At 37.3% G+C, this 20,243-nt stretch overlaps 1 protein-coding gene across 8 annotated transcripts in view; it reads right to left on the bottom strand.

The window, feature by feature from the left end:
* The window catches only part of CDK19 (cyclin dependent kinase 19), a 182,624-nt gene that overhangs the window by 14,384 nt on the left and 147,997 nt on the right, over positions 1-20,243 (bottom strand). For all 8 annotated transcript variants that reach the window (XR_014267520.1, XR_014267521.1, XM_082475290.1 and 5 more), the window contains 2 exons: positions 9,418-9,475; positions 3,788-3,919 (listed from right to left, as the gene is read on the bottom strand). Coding sequence is in view for 6 of the 8 variants with exons in the window: in XM_082475290.1 (XP_082331416.1) it covers positions 3,788-3,919; positions 9,418-9,475 (190 nt within the window). In the remaining 2 variants the exon portion in view is untranslated. The remainder of the gene's footprint in view (positions 1-3,787; positions 3,920-9,417; positions 9,476-20,243) is intronic.

The following is a 20,243-nucleotide window of genomic DNA, read 5'->3' as shown; positions in this document are numbered from 1 at the left end:
CAGCTATAAAAAAGTCAGGGGGATGTAATGTACACATAGGGAATACAGTCAATATACTGTAACAAGTTTGTATGGTGACAGATGGTAACTGGACTTATTGTGATAATTTTATAATGTATAAAAATATCAAATCACTATGTTGTACATCTTAAACTAATATAACATTGTATATCAAGTATAACTTTTATAAAGTAAAGAATCCCCAAAATAAAAAAATTTTTAAAAACTTTTCAGTGAAGCAATACACAAAATACAATAAGTATATTAAGAAAACATATATATCACATGAAATAGCTGTATCATCACATAACATATTGAAAGCCAAATAAAATACATTTTCTTGTAAATTTCCTGATCAAGATAAGCTTGGGAAACTCAATTTAGCAAGCAATGAATTTACTTTACATTTAGGCAAAAGCCTTTCAAACCACTATTAATAATTCAATCGCCAAAGGAGTCAACTGATAACCTACTACAAGGCATAATACTCAAGATCTGATAGACTGAAATAATATCATCGTCAGGTATGGTGATACATTTCTTTAAAGCAATCAGATGCGTAATGACAGAGCAGAATTTCTGAGTTGTCAGTCTAGACAGACAGTACAGATCACACAAGATGATTTGGAAAAACTCAACTTTTGTCTGAAATACACCAACTTCAGTTTTGTCAACAAACAGTAAGCTCTAGAAGCTGATAAATACAAGTATATATAGACATTGCACGACACCAGTAGAGAAAGATGTGATCCGAACATATTCACTTAGATGGTGCCCCAACTCTCCAACGTGCCAAGATAAAATTAGGCATCTTTCAAAGTTTTATTAACTATTTCAAATAACCAGTTATGGATTATTCTATTTGGATTTTATACATTGAAAGACTATAATATAGTTTTAATTTAGATTCTGAGTATAATGTTATATTCACAATGTTTTGCCAAATGTACATGTGAATTAATTTTTGTGAGATGTATGTTCATACTCGCCCACTTAAATAAATGCTGTTTAATAAGTATTTTTTTAAAAAGAACACACAGGACTTCCCTGGTGGCACGGTGGTTAAGAATCCACCTGCCACTGCAGGGGACACGGGTTCGATCCCTGGTCCAGGAAGATCCCACATGCCGCAGAGCAACTAAGCCCCTGCACCACAACTACTGAGCCTGCGCTCTGGAGCCCGTGAGCCACAACTACGGAGCCCACGTGCCATAAATACTGAAGCTCATGCACCTAGAGCCCGTGCTCCACAACAAGCCACCGCAATGAGAAGCCCGCGCACCGCAACGAAGAGTAGCCCCCCCCTTGCCACAACTAGAGAAAGCCCTCGCGCAACAACAAAGACCCAACACAGCCAAAAATAAATAAATAAATAAACTTATTTATAAAAAAGAAGAATGAGTGAATGTGTGTATTTATTACATCTGCTATGAATACATTTCAAGCCTAAAGATAACTAATGTAGGGATTACTCTTTTTCTGTCTTAGCTTTTTTCTTAACTTCTATCCAGAATAAGTAATTGAGACTTGACTAAAATTAGAAATTAGCAATTATGTTTTTATCTTTAATTCGTAAATCTTGTTTTTACTGAGTAAGTAAGTCGCAAGCTGGTTAAAATTCAATTTCAGTTCTCTTTACCCTGAGGAAATAAGAAATATAGTTGGTTTCCAATTCATACCCAATTACCTTTATTTCCAAAAAAACACATCTATTTTTTATGCCAACAGTAGAACAATTAATCAGAAAATATTCATAAAACTATGCTTCTCAAAGTGCGGGGACCACATACAACAGAATCACCAGTGGCACATGTTAAACACAGGCCTCACTACCATGGGTTTGCTAAGAATCTCTGAGAGAGAGACAGATTTTGGTGGGGCATTATTTAGTTTAACAAGGTTTTTGGCTGAACCTGCCTTTTCTTACTGGAAATCTCCCTTCTAGACATAGACTGCATAGTGCCTGGTAAGAGCCCAATGCACATGGGTGCCTGCTGTTATCACACCCTGTACTCCCACCCTATGCCCTGGGTTATCTCACCATCAATCCTGTTCTAAGGGACCACCTGTTGCTTCCAACTGACACTCCCCTTCTCTCTGGCTTACATTTGGTTTCTTCCTATCCTCTGGTGCCTTCTGAGATTGTCTAGATTTTACTGTTCTCAATAGAGAGACCTAATAACAGAAAAAGCAAACATAATTCTAAATGTCTCAAAAATATAGCCCCTCAGTAAAAGTCATTCACTGGAATGTAAATAGAGTCAGGGTCTGATTTTCACTCCTCATTCTAAGGACCGCTCCATCCCTTCCATTTGCTTTTTGTAGTTCTCCTTCATTCAAAGACAGCTGCCACTGTCCTTGGCAGACAGAGTGGCAGCCTCTGGTAAGGGGCCTTATTACTGTAAGCTCAACTGCCAGGGGACAGGTCTAAGTTCAGTCTCACGCTCCTCTACTATCAAACACAAACTGGTTTTCCTCACAGTGCTGTGGCTACTCATAGCCTTTTTCACTAATTTAACAAAATCCTTTAGCAGTGTTTATGAAGAATTATAATATTCCACACTGTGCTAGTGTCTCAATCCCTAGACAAAGAAAGTATAAATGTGTTCTGGGTATCCGAGTTTTGCAGAAATCAGACCTCCTGACGAACGAGGACATTACTGTATTTTAATTTTTGTTTCCCTTTTTACCCATGAATTGGTTAATTATGAGTCTAATCTTTTCAAACGTGAGAACTTCATTTATAGTTCTTTGGCTGCCAGGAGGTTTTTCCTAAGCTTAATAGAAAAAGGATTGAGCTTACTTGTCTATTTTTAATAATTTTATAGCTTAAGTGCCTTTACCAAATAGAACTCAACAAAAGCAGCTAAATGTAGTCAAAACAGACATTAGTCTAATACAAGTAAACAGAAAATTCAAGAAAAGGAAAATTTAAAGAAACACACTTAGCAAATTTAAGTACCTTACAGAACTAGCCCTTCACATTAACGGTACTATTTACTCCCTCCCTACCCTCTCTTTTTACCTCCTTTAAAGCAATATCTAGGTCTGAGGACAGCTCTCTCTTCCTGACTCCCTCAATTAGCAGCTGGGACCTCTGAGGACACTGTAATGACAGGTAGCAAAATCTCTGATGCCTCTGTTCTGAAGGAGACTTAAAATTTTACGGAGTACGTTTGTAACAGGTTTTCTTACTCAGTTCTTTCGCTTGGTGAGATGGCAAGATGCTGAGCACAGCTAATCTACCCAGGCTCTATTTCCTACCTTAATGGAGAAACTGCCATTCTGAAAACTGTAATGGCAAGAGAGAAAGATTAGTCATATTGTTTCTTGCTTAGGAAAGGACTGACTGACTAACTTTTCCCCAAATAGAAGGGGCTCTCTCCAATAACTACACTACTCCCGTTTTTCTGTTTTTCTTTTTGTGAAGAAAACAAGTCTAAACCTCTCTCCAGTTCTTCTGATCGATAGTAAGTAAAAAATAACGTTTGCATGTTATCGTTTCTATAGCAACTCAACAAGATCAGATACTTCTATCCTCTGAAAGAAAATGATTTCTTTTTTTAAAGGAATCATATTCTATATAGTTAAAAATCCAAATCTACCAGAATATAAAATCTGGGAATATAAACAACAACAGGACGTTTACAAAGAAATTTAAAGTGGTTTTAACAAAGCAGCTTTATTATTATACCATTTAGTATTTATGATAATGCAATATCATATGATAATGATATGATAATGCAATACTTACCAATTATAAGTAAATCATTTTAGACTAACTTACCAATGGCCTTTGTATAATGCCTTGCACCAAGCAAAAGTTCTGGAGCCCGATACCAAAAAGTCACAACTACTGGATCCAAATCTGCTAGTGGCTTTAGAGGAGAATTGAATAATCTGGCAAAACCCATGTCAGCTAAAAAATAAAATAAGAAATCAGGTCGGCAAGCTATTATAACCATGCAAGGTTGATGACAATAGCCACTAACCTTATAAAGCAATCCTTTTTCCTCTCTTTTCAACCAGTGGTCTGTACCAGGCACCAGATCTCCCCTTCTGAGGTAGATACTATTATTGTGCCTGTTTTACTGATGAAGAAACTGAGGCTTAGAGATATTCTGACTTGTCCAAGGTCATAGAATTAGTAACTACAGAGTCAGAATTAGAATCCAGGTCCTACTTCAGATTCCTGGCTTTCAGAGACAGAATAATATTCTTAAATATTTTTAAAATAGAAAATAGTCTAAAAGTTTCCATGATTAATTATGACTTCTGTATGCCTATATATCGAAAAAACCTGACAATATCTTAGTTCAGTGTGTGCTAGAGTTGGCTGGCTCTTATGGACCCAGCAGAGCCAATTTATACACATCTTTTGAACTCAAGTGTTCAGTAACGTCATGTTTGTGGCTTGAAATTGGCTATGGTGGGAGTATTTACATCATGGAAAACAGCAAATGCTACAAATTGGGGGTTTTTCCCCCAGAGAGCCAGTTGTTGTATAGTTACCAGCACATCACATACATGTTTCCAAGAACATATATAGAACACATAAGACAGAATGTTATAATTCAGCATTTAACAAAGGTCTGTACCAAAGCTAACTAAAATATTAGAGGTACACAAAAGTAGTAAAAAGACTATTACTATAATAAGGTGTTGGTGACTAATTTTCTTAAGATTTCCTAAAGAATACCTAATACCTATAAAGCACTTCAGAGTTTACAAATGATTTTCACATACATCATACATCACTTCGTCTAATCCTCATAAGAATGCTGGTTTAATAAATACTGCCCCTGCCACACTTCTGTGATGAAGAATCTAAGGCCCAAAGCAGTTCAATGACTTGCCCAGAGTCACAGGGATAGGAAGTGAAAATGCCAGTACAAACAAAAAGCATGTTACAATTTAGCAGCTACATTCTTAACCATGGAACTGATATCCAACAGATTATACATATGATAACTGCATGTCACAAAGGCAAAAATCACAAAAATGATAAACCTCTACAATATGAAATATATAATATACACAGTATATTTTGATTGTTAAGGGTCGCTAGTATACTATACAATGCACAAATAGTACACTAAAGTTTCAACTACAGAGTATCATTTAATCTAAAACCAATATACTATGATATACATTAAATTTTTAATTTACAGTGATTTTGTTTCTTTAGAGTTTGAATAATTTACAAGACTTTCTGAGAATGCTTTGGAGGACCCAGGTCTTAAAAAATAAAGCTACTCAAGGATGCCTATGCTGATACCTACACTTTCTTAAGCTAATTTCACTATAGCAAATGCAAATATTCAAAACCATTCTACCAATATTACACCTACCTCAAAGCACTGCTCTATATATTTAGTAGATGCTGATTGTTGCTGATGGCAAAGTAATATGATGGAATACTCTTTCATATATTGAAAAGCATGCTATTTTTAAGTAAAGGCTAAAGCCAGTATTTCTCCCCTTATTCTCCACCTTCCTAGTTTTATATAAGCCACATCTATTCACTGAAAAATGAAATCAAGGCCAGACGAAACAATAGATATTCTTAAAAACAATTCCCATCTGTTGTATGAACTTTAAAGGAGTTTCAAACCATTTTTCAAATAATTACTAATTTAGACAAAAGGTAATTAGCCTAAACATTCCTAACACCTATTTTCCTACAGTTAGATATGAGTGAAATTGTTCAATTCAACAGACAGGGGTAGTAAAATTCTGGTGTGGGTGCTAATTAGACAGTATCAAATGATAGAAAAGCAGCAGAAGGCAATGTCTACTGCCAAGGAGCTTACATGAAGGTGAGATGACAAAATACATGGAGTAGATAAAAATAAAAAGGATTAAGTACTGTAAGACTAAAGGAGAGTTGCTTCTGGTTTCTACTAGACTTGAAGTCCCTTGAGGGAAGAGGTTATGTCTCCTTCACAGTTTTACCTGGAACAATGTTTGATAAACATTTGTAGGAGTGGACTAAATCGAAAGTGGAACTTGAGCTGGATTCTGAAGGATGGATCATTGTGAACAGTAAAGGCAGCGATGAGCATTTTAGGTAAGGCCTGGAAGTCTTCAGGTTGCTGGGGAGGGGAAGCCTCAGATACAGGGAAGGGTACAGTATGTTTTCCACTTGACTATACTTTCCCTTTCAGTCAAAAGAGAACTGTTATAAAGTGTGAAGCATAGACATCAGAGCATTACTGATTTTTTAAAAAAATAATGTGCTATTAAAACAAAATTTAAAAACGATTTAATCAACTAGATCAATTGTTCACTAGACCTTTAATACCAATTATTGCTTACTTTTAACCCTGATTTTATCTCTAATCTTGGATAGAATTATAATCCTAAAACTCTTAACAATAAGGCAATTAACTGGCCTGGCTAGAATACAGAGTTTATGTTGAGGAGTAGTAGGACTATTTGGGAGAGTAAGGAGAAGACATTAAGTTTGGTGACTGGGATAAATGTGATGACTGGTACAGCATGGGAGAGTATAAGATGATGATGATGAATTTGGTTTGGAATTAATACAATATAGGTTACCAGCAGAACATCCAAATAGAGATAAACATTTCATCTAGGGTGAGAGAATAGAATTTGAGATCCAGATCTTAGAATCATTTTCATAGAACCCAAGCTTTTGAGGCCACAACTTATCAATTCCCTAAAAAAGTAATTGTAGAGGGAGGCCATGTCCCAAGCCAGTGCCTAGGCTGTCTTGAAACAAAAGGATAATAGGAATAAGAGGCAAAAATGAATAAAATACAGAAGTAACAGCAAAAGTAGTAGATAGAATTACATGATGTCATATAGACCAAAGGAAAAGACGGTCACAAGGCCAGACTAGCCAGAAGAACAAATAACAAGACAGTAAAGGAAAACAACAACTAAACACAGGCCACTAGATTTGGTAAGACAGAGATCATAGATGGCCTTTTAGAGAGCAGTTTCAATAGAGGGGCAGAATTAAGACGTCAGATAATAACAAATTAGGGTAACTGAAACCAATGCGTAAACATCGTGTATTTTAGAAGTGGAGGAACAAGGGGAAAAACTGAACAAATGGTAAAGAAAACAAAATGGATATGAGAAAATTTATGTTAAACTGGGGTGAGGACTATGGAGAACAGTATGGAGGTTCCTTAAAAAACTAAAAATAGAACTACCATACGACCCAGCAATCCCACTACTGGGCATATACCCTGAGAAAACCATAATTCAAAGAGTCATGTACCACAATGTTCACTGCAGCTCTATTTACAATAGCCAGGACATGGAAGCAACCTAAGTGTCCATCGACAGATGAATGGATAAAGAAGATATGGCACATATATACGACGGAATATCACTCAGCCATAAAAAGAAACGAGATTGAGTTATTTGTAGTGAAGTGGATGGACCTAGAGACCGTCATACAGAGTGAAGTAAGTCAGAAAGAGAAAAACAAATACTGTATGCTAACATATATATATAGAATCTAAAAAAAAAAAAAAGGTTCTGAAGAACCTAGGGGCAGGACAGGAATAAAGACACAGACGTAGAGAATGGACTTGAGGACACGGGGAGGGGGAAGGGTAAGCTGGGACGAAGTGAGAGAGTAGCACTGACACACACACACTACCAAATATAAAATAGGTAGCTAGTGGGAAGCAGCTGCATAGCACAGGGAGATCAGCTCGGTGCTTTGTGACCACCTAGAGGGGTGGGATAGGGAGGGTGGGAGGGAGATGCAAGAGGGAGGGGATATGGGGATATATGTATACATATAGCTGATTCACTTTGTTATACAGCAGAAACTAACACAACAATGTAAAGCAATTATACTCCAATAAAGACGTTAAAAAAAAATTGGGGTGAGGATTATGAATGTTCAAAGGTGAAGAGGAGAAACTTGAGTAGGGGAGAATGGAGATACTGTAATAGGAAGGGCTCAAGTACAGCAGGAAGATACTTAGAAGCTAGGAAGGACATCAGATAGGACTTAGGAGAAAGAGTCACTCTTTCTCTGAGACTGTTTGAAAGGCAGAGCTGTGCTGACAAAAAGTGGTCAGTGAGGTCATACCAGATAACTCCGATATCACTAGGCAGCAGTGTTTGAAGTGAAAGAGACCCCAGACTTGGAATTCAAGTTCTTCCTTTGAAAGGCTGAGTAAGCTACAGTCTCTCTAAATCCAGCTTTCCTTATCTGCAGTATCTACCATAGAGGGTGGTTGCGTAAAGCAAATGAGATAACGTTTGAAAGTATCTATCTTAGTATCCCCCATAGAAGGACCATCCTTTATTTCCCTTTCATGAGGGTCTAGCAAAAACTAGGTACTCAATAAATGCCTCCAAATAAAAGTGTGAGAGTGAAACAGAAAAGTGAGGAGTGGTAGAAAGGGGACGGGAGGGAGGAGGGAGGAGGAAGGAAAGTGGAAAGGGAAGGAAAGCAGCCACCTGGTTCTTAACTAACATCAACAGAATTTTTTTATGACTCAATCTCAGTAAACTCAGAGTAGAGGTTTAAAGAAAGAAAAGTTGGTTTAGAACAGCTTCTTCAGGAACTGGGCTAGTGAATTAATTGAAGAACTAGAAAACCAAGCAGCAGGGCACGCTTGGTTGAAGCAGGACAGAATGAATTTGTAGTACGTCAAGTTAGCACAATTCCGCATCACTTCAAGCATGATATATTCTAACAGCAAAGAAAGCAGGTTGAGGAAACAAAATTTACTTTAAGATCTTTCTAAAAAGCATTGGACATTCAATAAATGTTAAGTTCTATTATAAGAAATTAGAACAAAGCATTTCTTAGCTCATTTTCTCCCCAAATATGTCATAGGTATAAATGATGCCAATTTCTTTCAGAACTTTCAAGTTGCAAAGAAATTTTTAATACAGAGACAAGACTTCTGCCAGTGCCTTAATCTAAGACTGGCAAGCAAGACAGTCTATAAACATATACATTCATTTGGAAAAGGTATGTTAGTACCTGGCACAGGACATGTGGTGGAGGGAGGGGAGGGCGGGGGGAGGTATCTGTGAAGATCTGTATGTACTAGGTCAGGGTGGGAGGGATGTATTCCGGGAAACAACATTTGGTAAAGCTGAGACAAAAGTAAGATTCAGAGATTATGTTTAGGGTGACTGTGCAGGACAGTAATAGTAGCATAAACACATGCTCGGGGTATTGTATGGGAATGAAGTTTTTGCTTGCTTCAGCTTAGAATTATAGAGCCTTATTTTGGGAATAAATCTGAGGGATTTTACAAACTATCTATCTACATTTCCCAACATCTTTTCTACAAATATTATGAGGAATTAATTTTTAAATTAACTACTTAAATAAGAGTATTAAAAAGGGAAAACATCTTTGCAGTCACTTCAGTTTCTTAGTAAATTATTTTAGAAATAATTACCTACCTATTTTGACTCTCCCCCTCTCAGGACCTTCTCCCATTACTAGGATATTTGCTGGTTTCTAGAAATAAAAATAGAGCATTCAAATTACTATATTTATTCTTTTGACATGCTCTAAAATGGAAAAAAGTTCTTATAATATGAAAATATCACTTTTGGATTTTCATCAAAACTATAATTGAATATCAAGTACCCTCTATATAGTTAAAGCATTTGACATACTTGAAGTTAGCACTAACTTTCCAAAAACATCCTTGCTATAGAAACATCTTATTTTCAAAATCATATCATACAAAAAATCACAAAGGAATTAAAGCTGTCATTTCTATTTACCCCACAAAAGTAATGAGTAATAATAATTCTTAAACCTGCACAAATTATAAGCTGTCCTATTGCTGCCCACAATAAAGGGCTTTTGTGGTTGAAAATTTTTACATAAAATTTCCAGCCACAATATAACTACCTTCATTTAAATGAATCAAGTGGAATATTCCTTGCTAAATATTTCTAAGCTACTATAGGAAAACATGGTGAACATTCAGCAGACTCCATTAAAATTCATACACATTTTCAGCCATAGTTCATGCAAAAGTGAGAAATTCCAAATATAATCTCAAGATGTAGGAAAATAAAAACCAAGGCTAATACAGAGCTATATAAAGAAAAGAGTAGGCTGCAAATGTATCCAGCGTCTTTTAAGTCATCCTTTTTTGTAGACATTTGGAAACAGAAAAACTGTGAAGATACACGCTTTTGGGCAAGTAAGTCTCCTCTGTAAACTCTTTGGAGAGAAAAATTTATGATTCATTTATTTAATCAATGAATATATTTTTAGTGTCTTCTAGGGAGAAAGAACCATACTAACCATACTAAGAATTAAGAGGAAAAATAAAAGCACAGTAAACCAAGTTCCTAACCTCCAGATGCTCACTACATAAGTAGAAAGAAATATCAGAAGTTTTGTATAATTCTAGAAGCTAATGCTAATTATGAGTTATGGAGAGGACTGAGATCTTGGGTTAGAGGTTAAACTAGATTACTTTTAAGATCTCTTCCAATTTTCCAGCTCTTTTTAAAGTTTCAATGAAAACAGTAAGCATTAAAGAAAAAAAAGTTCAAAGAAGGAACTGATTAACAAGAGTTTCCATCGTTAAGGGAAATGTTCACTGGAGGTGGGGCAGCAGCAATGTCCATTATCCAGATCCTGAAAAATGAACAGAAGCTAGAATGGCAGAGCAGAAGAAAGGTAAGGGCTATGAATGAAGTAAGCTTAGGAGAGAGTAATAAGTCTGACTTGACAGAAGGCAGAGGACTCATGTTGGAGGTGGTAGAATGAACCTAGACCCTGCAGAGTCTTAATCGCCAGGTGAAGTAATCGGACCTTTATACATATTACAGGCAGTGAGGTTACAGGAAAGACGGAGGTATCAGAACTGGGTGTGAGGTGATAAGTACTTCATCCAAGGACTTCTCAGCTGAAATGAAGAGGGAGTTATGGAGCTGAGGAACATTTTAAAGGAGGAATTAACAGGACTTTGTGAATAGTTGAAGGCAGAAGATTAAGACAAAGGGTGATAAAGATTTCATTAACGTTTTGAGTTTATGGGACTGGAAGAATGATGCCCTTGTGATAGAAAATTTATGAGAGGTACTGATTTGGGAGGGGGAATAACAAAGAGAAAGAGATGGCACATTGAGTTTGAGTGATGTGAGAGGCCTAGTTGTACTAGCCAGGGGAGTGGAAATAGGAAGATTTAGATTTTTTAAAAAATAAATTTATATTTTATTTATTTATTTTTGGCTGCGTTGGATCTTCACTGCTGCACGCGGGCATTCTCTAGTTGCGGTGTGGGGGCTACTCTTCGTTGCGGTGCGCGGGCTTCTCATGGTGGTGGCTTCTCTTGTTGCGGAGCACAGGCTCTAGGTGCATGGGCTTCAGTAGTTGCAGGACGCGGGCTCAGTAGTTGTGGCTCGTGGGCTCTAGAGCGCAGGATCAGTAGTTGTGGCACATGGGCTTAGTTGCTCCACAGCATGTGGGATCTTCCTGGACCAGGGCTCAAACCTGTGTCTCCTGCATTGGCAGGTGGATTCTTTTTTTTTTTTATTTTATTTATTTATTTATTTATTTATGGCTGCGTTGGGTCTTCGTTTCTGTGTGAGGGCCTTCCCTAGTTGCGGCAAGCGGGGGCCACTCTTCGTCGCGGTGCGTGGGCCTCTCACCATCGTGGCCTCTCCCGTTGTGGAGCACAGGCTCCAGACGCGCAGGCTCAGTAATTGTGGCTCACGGGCCCAGTTGCTCCGTGGCATGTGGGATCCTCCCAGACCAGGACTCGAACCCGTGTCCCCTACATTGGCAGGCAGACTCTCAACCACTGCGCCACCAGGGAAGCCCGGCAGGCGGATTCTTAACCACTGTGCCACCAGGGAAACACAAAGATTTAGATTTGAAAGTTATTGTCACTGGAGTGTGATAATTGAAGACATGAGACAAGATTAGTTTACTGTATCAGAAAGAGAAAAATAGAATCAGACAAAAAAACAAACCTTCAAAATTCAAGTTTAACAACTATTTATCAAAGATCCATTATGTATAAAACACTGTCCTGCAGACTTTCAGGAAACAAAGAGAAATAAAACATGAAGCCCTTGACTTCAAGGAGCTTAATATCTAGTAGGGAAAGACAGACAGAATACTTTTTAGAGTACAAGGCAGATTACAGAAAGTACCAAAACAGCAAAATAAATTGCCAGGAATAGATGATTCTTCCCAGTGAGTATCAGGATAGTCTTTAGGAAGGAGATGACTTTAGATGAATTTAAGAATGACTAAGATTTTGATAAGCATAAACAGAAGAATGACTCTTCAGGCTTAGAGAATCCTAAAAGTAAGAGCCTGGTCACAAAGAAAACCCACGGACATGACATACTGGGAGAGCCTACAAGTATTTTGATTATGACTAGAGCATAGAATGCTCAGTGTAGAAATAAGGCTAGGAACTATGCTGGAAATTAAACGTCACATTAAAGAAACTACAATTTACGCTATAGGCTAAGCAGAGACAAGACAGTGAGATAATCAGATCTATATTTAGGAAAAAACTCTGGTAGCACTGTGAAGGATGAACTGAGAAGGAAAGATGGACCACAAAGTAGAGACAGAGACCAGTTGGAAGTGGGCTACAATAGTCAAGGGAAAAGTAAGGGGTCCCTAACTTGTGACAATGGTCATGAAGCAACACATAAGAGCATTTCAAGGTAAAAGTTCAAGATTTGGCATTGCTTTTTTTGCACTGCCTTCACTATCCTCCATAGTCACTCATTCAACAAATATTGATTGAGTATCTAGCAGTGATTTAGATGCTAGAGATACAGTAGTAAACAAAACCAGGCAAGATCCTTGACCTCATGGAGCTTACATTCTAGTGGGAAGAGAAGGGCAATAAATAACAAATGTATAGTACATCAGTATTGGTAAGTACTGTAGAAAACAATTAAATAAGGAGAACACAAAGAGATTTCCGCATCTGGTATTATGGTTGAGTAGGTGCTCTAGAAGACCCTGCCATTACAGAACAACAATATATATGCTGCCTAAGAAACATTCCTTGAAGGATCCTTGGTCTCACAAGAGATAAGGCAGGGGTCCCCAACCCCCGGGCCGCAGACCAGTACCAGTCCGGCTGCACAGCAGGAGGTGAGCGGCAGGCAAGTGAGCAAAGCTTTATCTGCCACTCCCCATTGCTCCCCATCGATCCCCATCGCTCGCATTACCGCCTGAACCATCCTCCCCACCCCAATCTGTGGAAAAACTGTCTTCCAAGAAACTGGTCCCTGGTGCCAAAAAGTCTAGGGAACCACTGAGATAAGGGATATCTACAACAACCCCGGCCACACCCCCAAATAAGGGCTGGAGAAGGAAGGAAAGGCAGGATGGACCTGGGAGCAGATGCCAGTAACACACTTCACTGGGGACACTGAACCCTGGACCACCAGCAAGGTGAAGAAACTGAGCCTGTTACCTGACAATCAGTCAAGACTCCCATGGGGACTAAAGTAAACCAGAAGAAGCAAAAGGAAACCCTCTCTGTAGGAAAAACTTCCTAACTTAGGCCTAAGGACTAAAACAATACATTTTCCTGCTAAAAGCATACTTTAATCCATTCACATACTATTTACAAGAGATCCATCTAAGTGGAAGGACCATAAAAGCTGAAAGTAAAAGGCTATTAAAAGATAGAGCAGGGCTTCCCTGGTGGCGCAGTGGTTGAGAGTCTGCCTGCCAATGCAGGGGACACGGGTTCGAGCCCTGGTCTGGGAAGATCCCACATGCCACGGAGCAAATGGGCCCATGAGCCACAATTACTGAGCCTGTGCGTCTGGAGCCTGTGCTCCGCAACAAGAGAGGCCGCGATAGTGAGAGGCCCGCGCACCGTGATGAAGAGTGGCCCCCGCTTGCCACAACTAGAGAAAGCCCTCACACAGAAACGAAGATCCAACACAGCCATAAATAAATAAATAAAGCACACCTAGTATAGTGTAATTTAAAAAAAAAAAAAAAAAAAAGATAGAGCAGGCAAACTGCTAAAAGAATCAACTATAGTAATGTCAGACAAAATAGCTTTTAAGACAAAAGCATTATTAGGAGTAGAGATGGTCACCATGTAATGATACAAGATTCAATTCACCAGGAAGAGAGAACACTCCTAAAACTCATTATGTACTTGAAATATATATGTATTTGATATTATTTCAGGGAGGGAAAAGACCAAGGATAACAAACTTTTCTCAATAATTGATATGTCAAGCAGACAAAAGATTAGTAAGATATAGACCATCCAAAGGACACAATTAACAAAGTTGATCTAACAGGCATATACACAACTTTTTACCCAATAATTAGAGAATACACATTTTTTTTTCAAGCGTACATGGAACATTTACAAATGTTGTTAGTGTACTAGCAGGTCTCAAGAAGTTTCAAGGAATTGTTATCAAACAGACTATGTTCTCTGACCACAATGAAATTAAGTTAAAAGTCAATTACAGGGACTTCCCTGGTGGTGCAGTGGTTAAGAATCAGCCTGCCAATGCAGGGGACACAGGTTGGATCCCTGGTCCAGGAAGATCCCACTTGCCGTGGAGCAACTAAGCCTGTGCGCCACAACTGCTGAGCCTGTGCTCTGCAACTACTGAAGCCCGTGTGCCCTAGAGCCTGCACGCCACAACTACTGAGCCCACGCTCTGCAACTACTGAAGCCCATGTGCCGCAACTACTAAGCCCACGTGCTGCAACTACTGAAGCTCGCATGCCTAGAGCCCATGCTCCGCAACAAGAGAAGCCACCTCAATGAAAAGCCCACACTCGTCACAACTAGAGAAAGCCCACGCACAGCAATGAAGACCCAATGCAGCCAAAAAAAAAAAAAAAGTCAATTACAAAAGTATAAATCTAAAACTCCATATATTTGGAAATGTAAAAATACCTCTAAATTATTCAAAGGTAAAAGGAGAAAGTATGAAGAAATTTAAAATACTCAGAAGTGGAATAATGAAAGTACGACCTATCAAAACCTGTGGAACTTACAAGGGAAATGTATAGCCTTAAATATTTATGTTAGGAAGAAAGGGTGAAAATAATTATGTGCCTAAGTTAAGAAGTTAAAACAAAACAAAATTCAACAGACTAAAACAAAAGAAAGTAGAAGTATAAAGATAAAGGTAAGGGCAGGAATTTATGAACAAGAAAGGATTTATGAAGCCTTTAGGACAACTACATCAAAAGGAGAGAAGGTGCAAATAGATGATATTACAAATTAAAAAAAGGAACATAACTATAGATTCAGTGGAGGTTAGAAAGATAAAAGAACCCTATTAAAAAACTATATATATTAATTTAAAAATATATACAAAATAGGCAAATTCAAGAAACTGTAACCTACAAATTGACTCAAAATGAATTAGAAAACCTGAAGAAACCAAGAAGTAGTAAATAAATTAAAACTGTACTTAAAAATCTTGCTACCAAAGGGTAAGCTGGGACGAAGTAAGAGAGTGGTATGGACTTACATATACTACCAAATGTAAAACAGATAGCTAGTGGGAAGCAGCCGCATAGCACAGGGAGGTCAGCTCAGTGCTTTGTGACCACCTAGAGGGGTGGGATAGGGAGGGGGGAGGGAGACGCAAGAGAGAGGACATATGGGGATCTATGTATATGTATAGCTGATTCACTCTGTTATAAAGCAGAAACTAACATACCATTGTAAAGCAGTTATATTCCAATAAAGATGTTAAAAAAAAAATCTTGCTACCAAGAAAACAGATGATCACAGAGGCAAGTTCTCCAAATTTTCAGTGAAGATTGTTTCAATTCGATTCAAACATTTTCAGAGAATAGAAGAGGGAATACTCCCAACACATTCTAGACAGCCAGTATAACCTGGATAGCAAAACCAAACAAAGTATAAGAAAAACTTCAGGCCAACTCCACTCAAAAATATTAAACAAAATAGTAATAAGCCAAGTCCAGAAAAAGGAATGCCAGGATGGCTTAATATAAGAAAATCTATATAAGTCCATCACCACAGTGACAGATTAAAGAAGAAAAATAATTTAATTATCTTGATAGAGGCTGAAAAAGCAGCTCATAAAATTTAACACCCAGTCATGATAAAAACTCTAAGCAAGTTAGACTAGAAAAAACTTCCTTAACCTGATAATGGGTATGTATCAAAAACTAAGAAAGAAACATTGAAATCATTCCCTTTAAAATCAGGAATAATGTAAGAATACCCACTATTAACGCTTCTAAAATCAACACTGTACTATAAGTCTAGTATATAAAACAATAATTAAAGACATATGCATTAGAAAGGTAGAAATAAAACTACTGTTATTTTCAGATAATATAATTATCTACATAGAAAAAAGTATTTACAGGCAAATTATTAGCAAAAGTAAGAGAGTTTAGAACATCTGGCTACTTGAACAATATGAACAAGCCAACTGTATTTCTGTATATCGGAAAAAAAAAGCTAGGAAATATAATTTTTCAAAGGCAGCATTTCTATAGCAACAACAACAAAAAACTATAAGGTGCCTGGGAATAAATATATCAAAAGATTTACAAGATTTTTATACAGAACACCTTGAAACCTTGTTTTAAATGATATTAAGAAGCTCTAAATAAATTAAGAGCTCATGTTAATAGATAAGAAGACTCAATATAGTAAAGACATCAATTCTCCCAATACTTATCTGTATATTCAATGCAATTTCAATCAAAATTCCATCAGAGTTTCCTTGTGGAACTTGAAAAGCTGATTTTAAAATGTATGTGAAAGAGCAAAGAGCTAAGAATAGCCAAGATATTCACAAAGTGTTAGGGGTAGGGGATGAGGAGAGGAATCTGGCTCAAAACATTATATCAAGATTTATTTTAAAGCTATAGTGATTAAACAGTGTAGTTCTAGTACAGGGATAGACAAACTGATCAATGGGAGAGAATGGAGAACCCAGATGGAACCACGATACTGAGAGAGAACTTCAGGTCAGTGGAGAAGGGAAGAACTAATCAATAAATGGTGCTGGCACAACAGGTTATCCAAACGGGAAAAAAATAAGTAAAATGAATCCTCACCTCATATCATATAAACAACAATTTCAGGAGGATTAAGGAATTAAATGTGAAAAGCAAAACTTTAAAACTTTGGAGGAAAAAAAAAATTCAAGAATATCTTTCTGAGGTGAGGAAGAATTTCTTAAACAAGATACAAAGAATAACCATAAGAGAAAAGACTGATAAATTTTTCTATTAAAATAACTTCCAATTATCAAAGATAAGGAAAATAAAAAGACAAAGCACAAACAGGCAGAAGTATTTGCAACACTTATCAGTAACAAAGGTTTAGTATCCAGAATAAAGAACTCCTACAAATCAACATGAAAAACAAACTAACAGAAAAATGGACAAAATGTCCGAACAGGGATTTAACAAAAAGAAGAAAATGTTTAACCACTAAGCATATGAAAAGATGCTATACCTCATCAATAATGGGGAAAATGCAAATTAAAATCACAGTGAGATACCATTTTACACCTAGTAGATTGGTTAAAAATTAAGAACAGCTGAGTAGGAAGTAGGTCAGGGGAACTCCAATACACTGCTGGTGGGAGAATAAATTGGTACAACTTCTTTGGAAAACAATTTGGCATCATCTTGTAAAACTGAACAATTGCATACCCTTTGACTCAGTAATTCCGTTTTTAGAAACACCAAAGAATGTTCATAGCAGCACAGTTTGTAATAAAAAAAAGAAAATCTGGACGCAACCCAAATTTCTAGCCAATAGGAAAATGGAGAAATTAATTGTGGTGGAGTCACACAATGAATTTTAAAACAGCAGTGAAAATCACTGAATTACAAATAAAAGTAAAAAATGTTCAGATCTTGGAAGCATTATGTTGAGAGAAAAAAAGCAGGTTTTAGAAGACTATATACAGCAGGATGCCATTTTCATAAAACTTAAAACCGAGCAAAGCTAAAAAATGTTCTGTTTAGGCATATGTACAAATGTGATAAACCTATTTTTTAAAAGGAGTTAATAATAGGTTCAAAATTCAGGATATTTGTTACCTCTTGGGAGGAGTTAAGAGGACAGGATGAGGGAAAAAACATATATAGAAGCAAGCTATTGGTAATATTCCAGTTATTGAGTTAAGTGATAGGCTCTTGACTGTTATGCTTTGTAAGATAATATATAAAGCAAGGAATGGGGATAGGTACTGCTGGGAGTGGGTTGGCAGGGTGTTATTTTCAACATTATTTAAGCATAATTTTAAATTACTTACATAATGCCTCTTTGAGAAGGTAACATCTGGGATAAGACCTGAAGAAAGTGCAGTAATAAGGGAAGAGCAACTTGAAAGGCTTGAGGCAGGTAAAGCAGAGACACGCTAAGGAGAACAGTGGGCATCGGGGAGAACAGAGTGATAAGGCACTGATGATTCTAAAGAGAAGGAAACCCTAGGTAGGGCCTGCTTGCTGTTTCCAGTGGTTCTGCTTTTGGCACAAGTCATTTGGGTAGCAGAACTGGATGGGTTCTTGAGCACTGTCAAGCCTGTGCTCTGAGAGCTGATGAGGGCTGCCACGAGATTTGCAGCAGAGCAAGATCATGGTGTTCGGAGCAGTGAGGAAAAACCTTGGTGAGCTGGCAGGCTGGCTCACTGGAGAAAGAGCAAGGAGGTCAATGCGGCTGCAGTCAACGTGAGAGGAGGGGAGTTAGCCCAGGGGCAGCAGAGGAGGGGTGGGGCAAAGGTTAGGGAGGGGTGCCGGTCATACAGAATGACGTGGGGACTCGGAAAGACTAGGTTTTTCATGACTAGAATTAGCATCGTTTTGTTATATTATCTATCTTACCCATAATTTTTACAAATTGCATAATTTATTTTATATATAGCCTGCCCAATCTCTGATAGCAGGGTTTGGAGAGATTATCATTTTCTACTACATTATATATTTCCATAATGTTTGATTTTGTATATTTTGGTATTGTTTACAATTAGATAAATGGTATTTTAAAAATATAAGAAAAAAATAATGCTGAGAGGAATAAAGGGTAGAAGAACAAGAGCCAATGAAAGAACTGGTGAAACAGCATCCAAGGTAAGAAAACAGTCAGCATAGGGTTCTAGAAGCTAAGAGTTTAAAAAGGAAGAGGTAGCCTTCAGGTGCAACAGAATGAAAGCTGAGAAGAGGCAACTTTGGGACAATTAGAAGGTCATTGGTGACTCAGAAAAAATAATTTCTGTGCATCTACAGAAGCTAGACACAGTAAATGAGACCCAAATAAGTGGAAAAAAGGTAAAGGCAGATTTAGAGTACATTTTTCAAGGCCTTATTGAGAATGGGAATCTCTGGGATATAACAATTTTTTAAATTGTAAAATCATCAAATAAACCATTTTATGTACCATTTGTTACACTGTTCACAATTCCTAAATTTTGGATTTAGGAATTAAATCCTTTTAAAATAAAGATATAAGATAAAAGCACAAAGTATGATATAAGGGAACAAAAATTGCTTCATATAACAAATGAAAATAGGTTATGAGCTGCTGAATGGGAGAAAAGCAGGAAGTTCATCTTGGATCACTGTTAGCTCTTATTAGAAGTTCCTGCAGTCACACTATGTGGAAACAGAGAATATGAATATGAGCACCACAATGGAATGAGGATAGAGAGAGAGAGAGAGAGAGAGAGAAAAGAGGACCTAGCTAGTTCTGAAGTCAGTAGAGAATACCTTTGACGTGATCTACTTGAAGCCCATGGAAGCTCTAAGTGTAGGGCCTGAGATGAGAGCAGCAGTGGTGACATGGTTTAGGGGAGCAGCGACTGTGAGCTCTTTTGTACAGTCTGAGAAAGGAACCCAGAGCTTGGGCAGTATCCATAGGGAAGGGTTCCTGTAGTCAAGTAAAAATCTAGAATCACAGAGGGAATCATTTTTTAATGTACACCTCTTAACTGGGATTATCTGTCCCCTTCAGGACAAGTGAATGTGTTATGGTCATAAGATACTTGATGTTTCAAAATAACAATAATAACAAAATAAATAACATGATCACCATGAAAATGCATTTAACTTAGAGAACTATATTCAATATCCTGTAATAAATCATAATGGAAAATAAAATAAATAAATAAAAATAAAATGCATTTAACTTTTCAAAGCATTTTCACATCGATTTTCTTCTTAAGGGAAATACTCAAGGACCTACAGGGCTAGGGGCAAGTCTCAGAACAACTCCATATAACCCTCAAGATTCCACACT

The sequence above is a fragment of the Balaenoptera physalus genome (genome assembly GCF_965194825.1).
Source record: "Balaenoptera physalus genome assembly, chromosome: 9".
Classification (NCBI taxonomy): domain Eukaryota; kingdom Metazoa; phylum Chordata; class Mammalia; order Artiodactyla; family Balaenopteridae; genus Balaenoptera; species Balaenoptera physalus.
The sequence above is the reverse complement of the archived record's forward strand: the minus strand, read 5'-3'. Positions and strand labels throughout refer to the sequence as shown.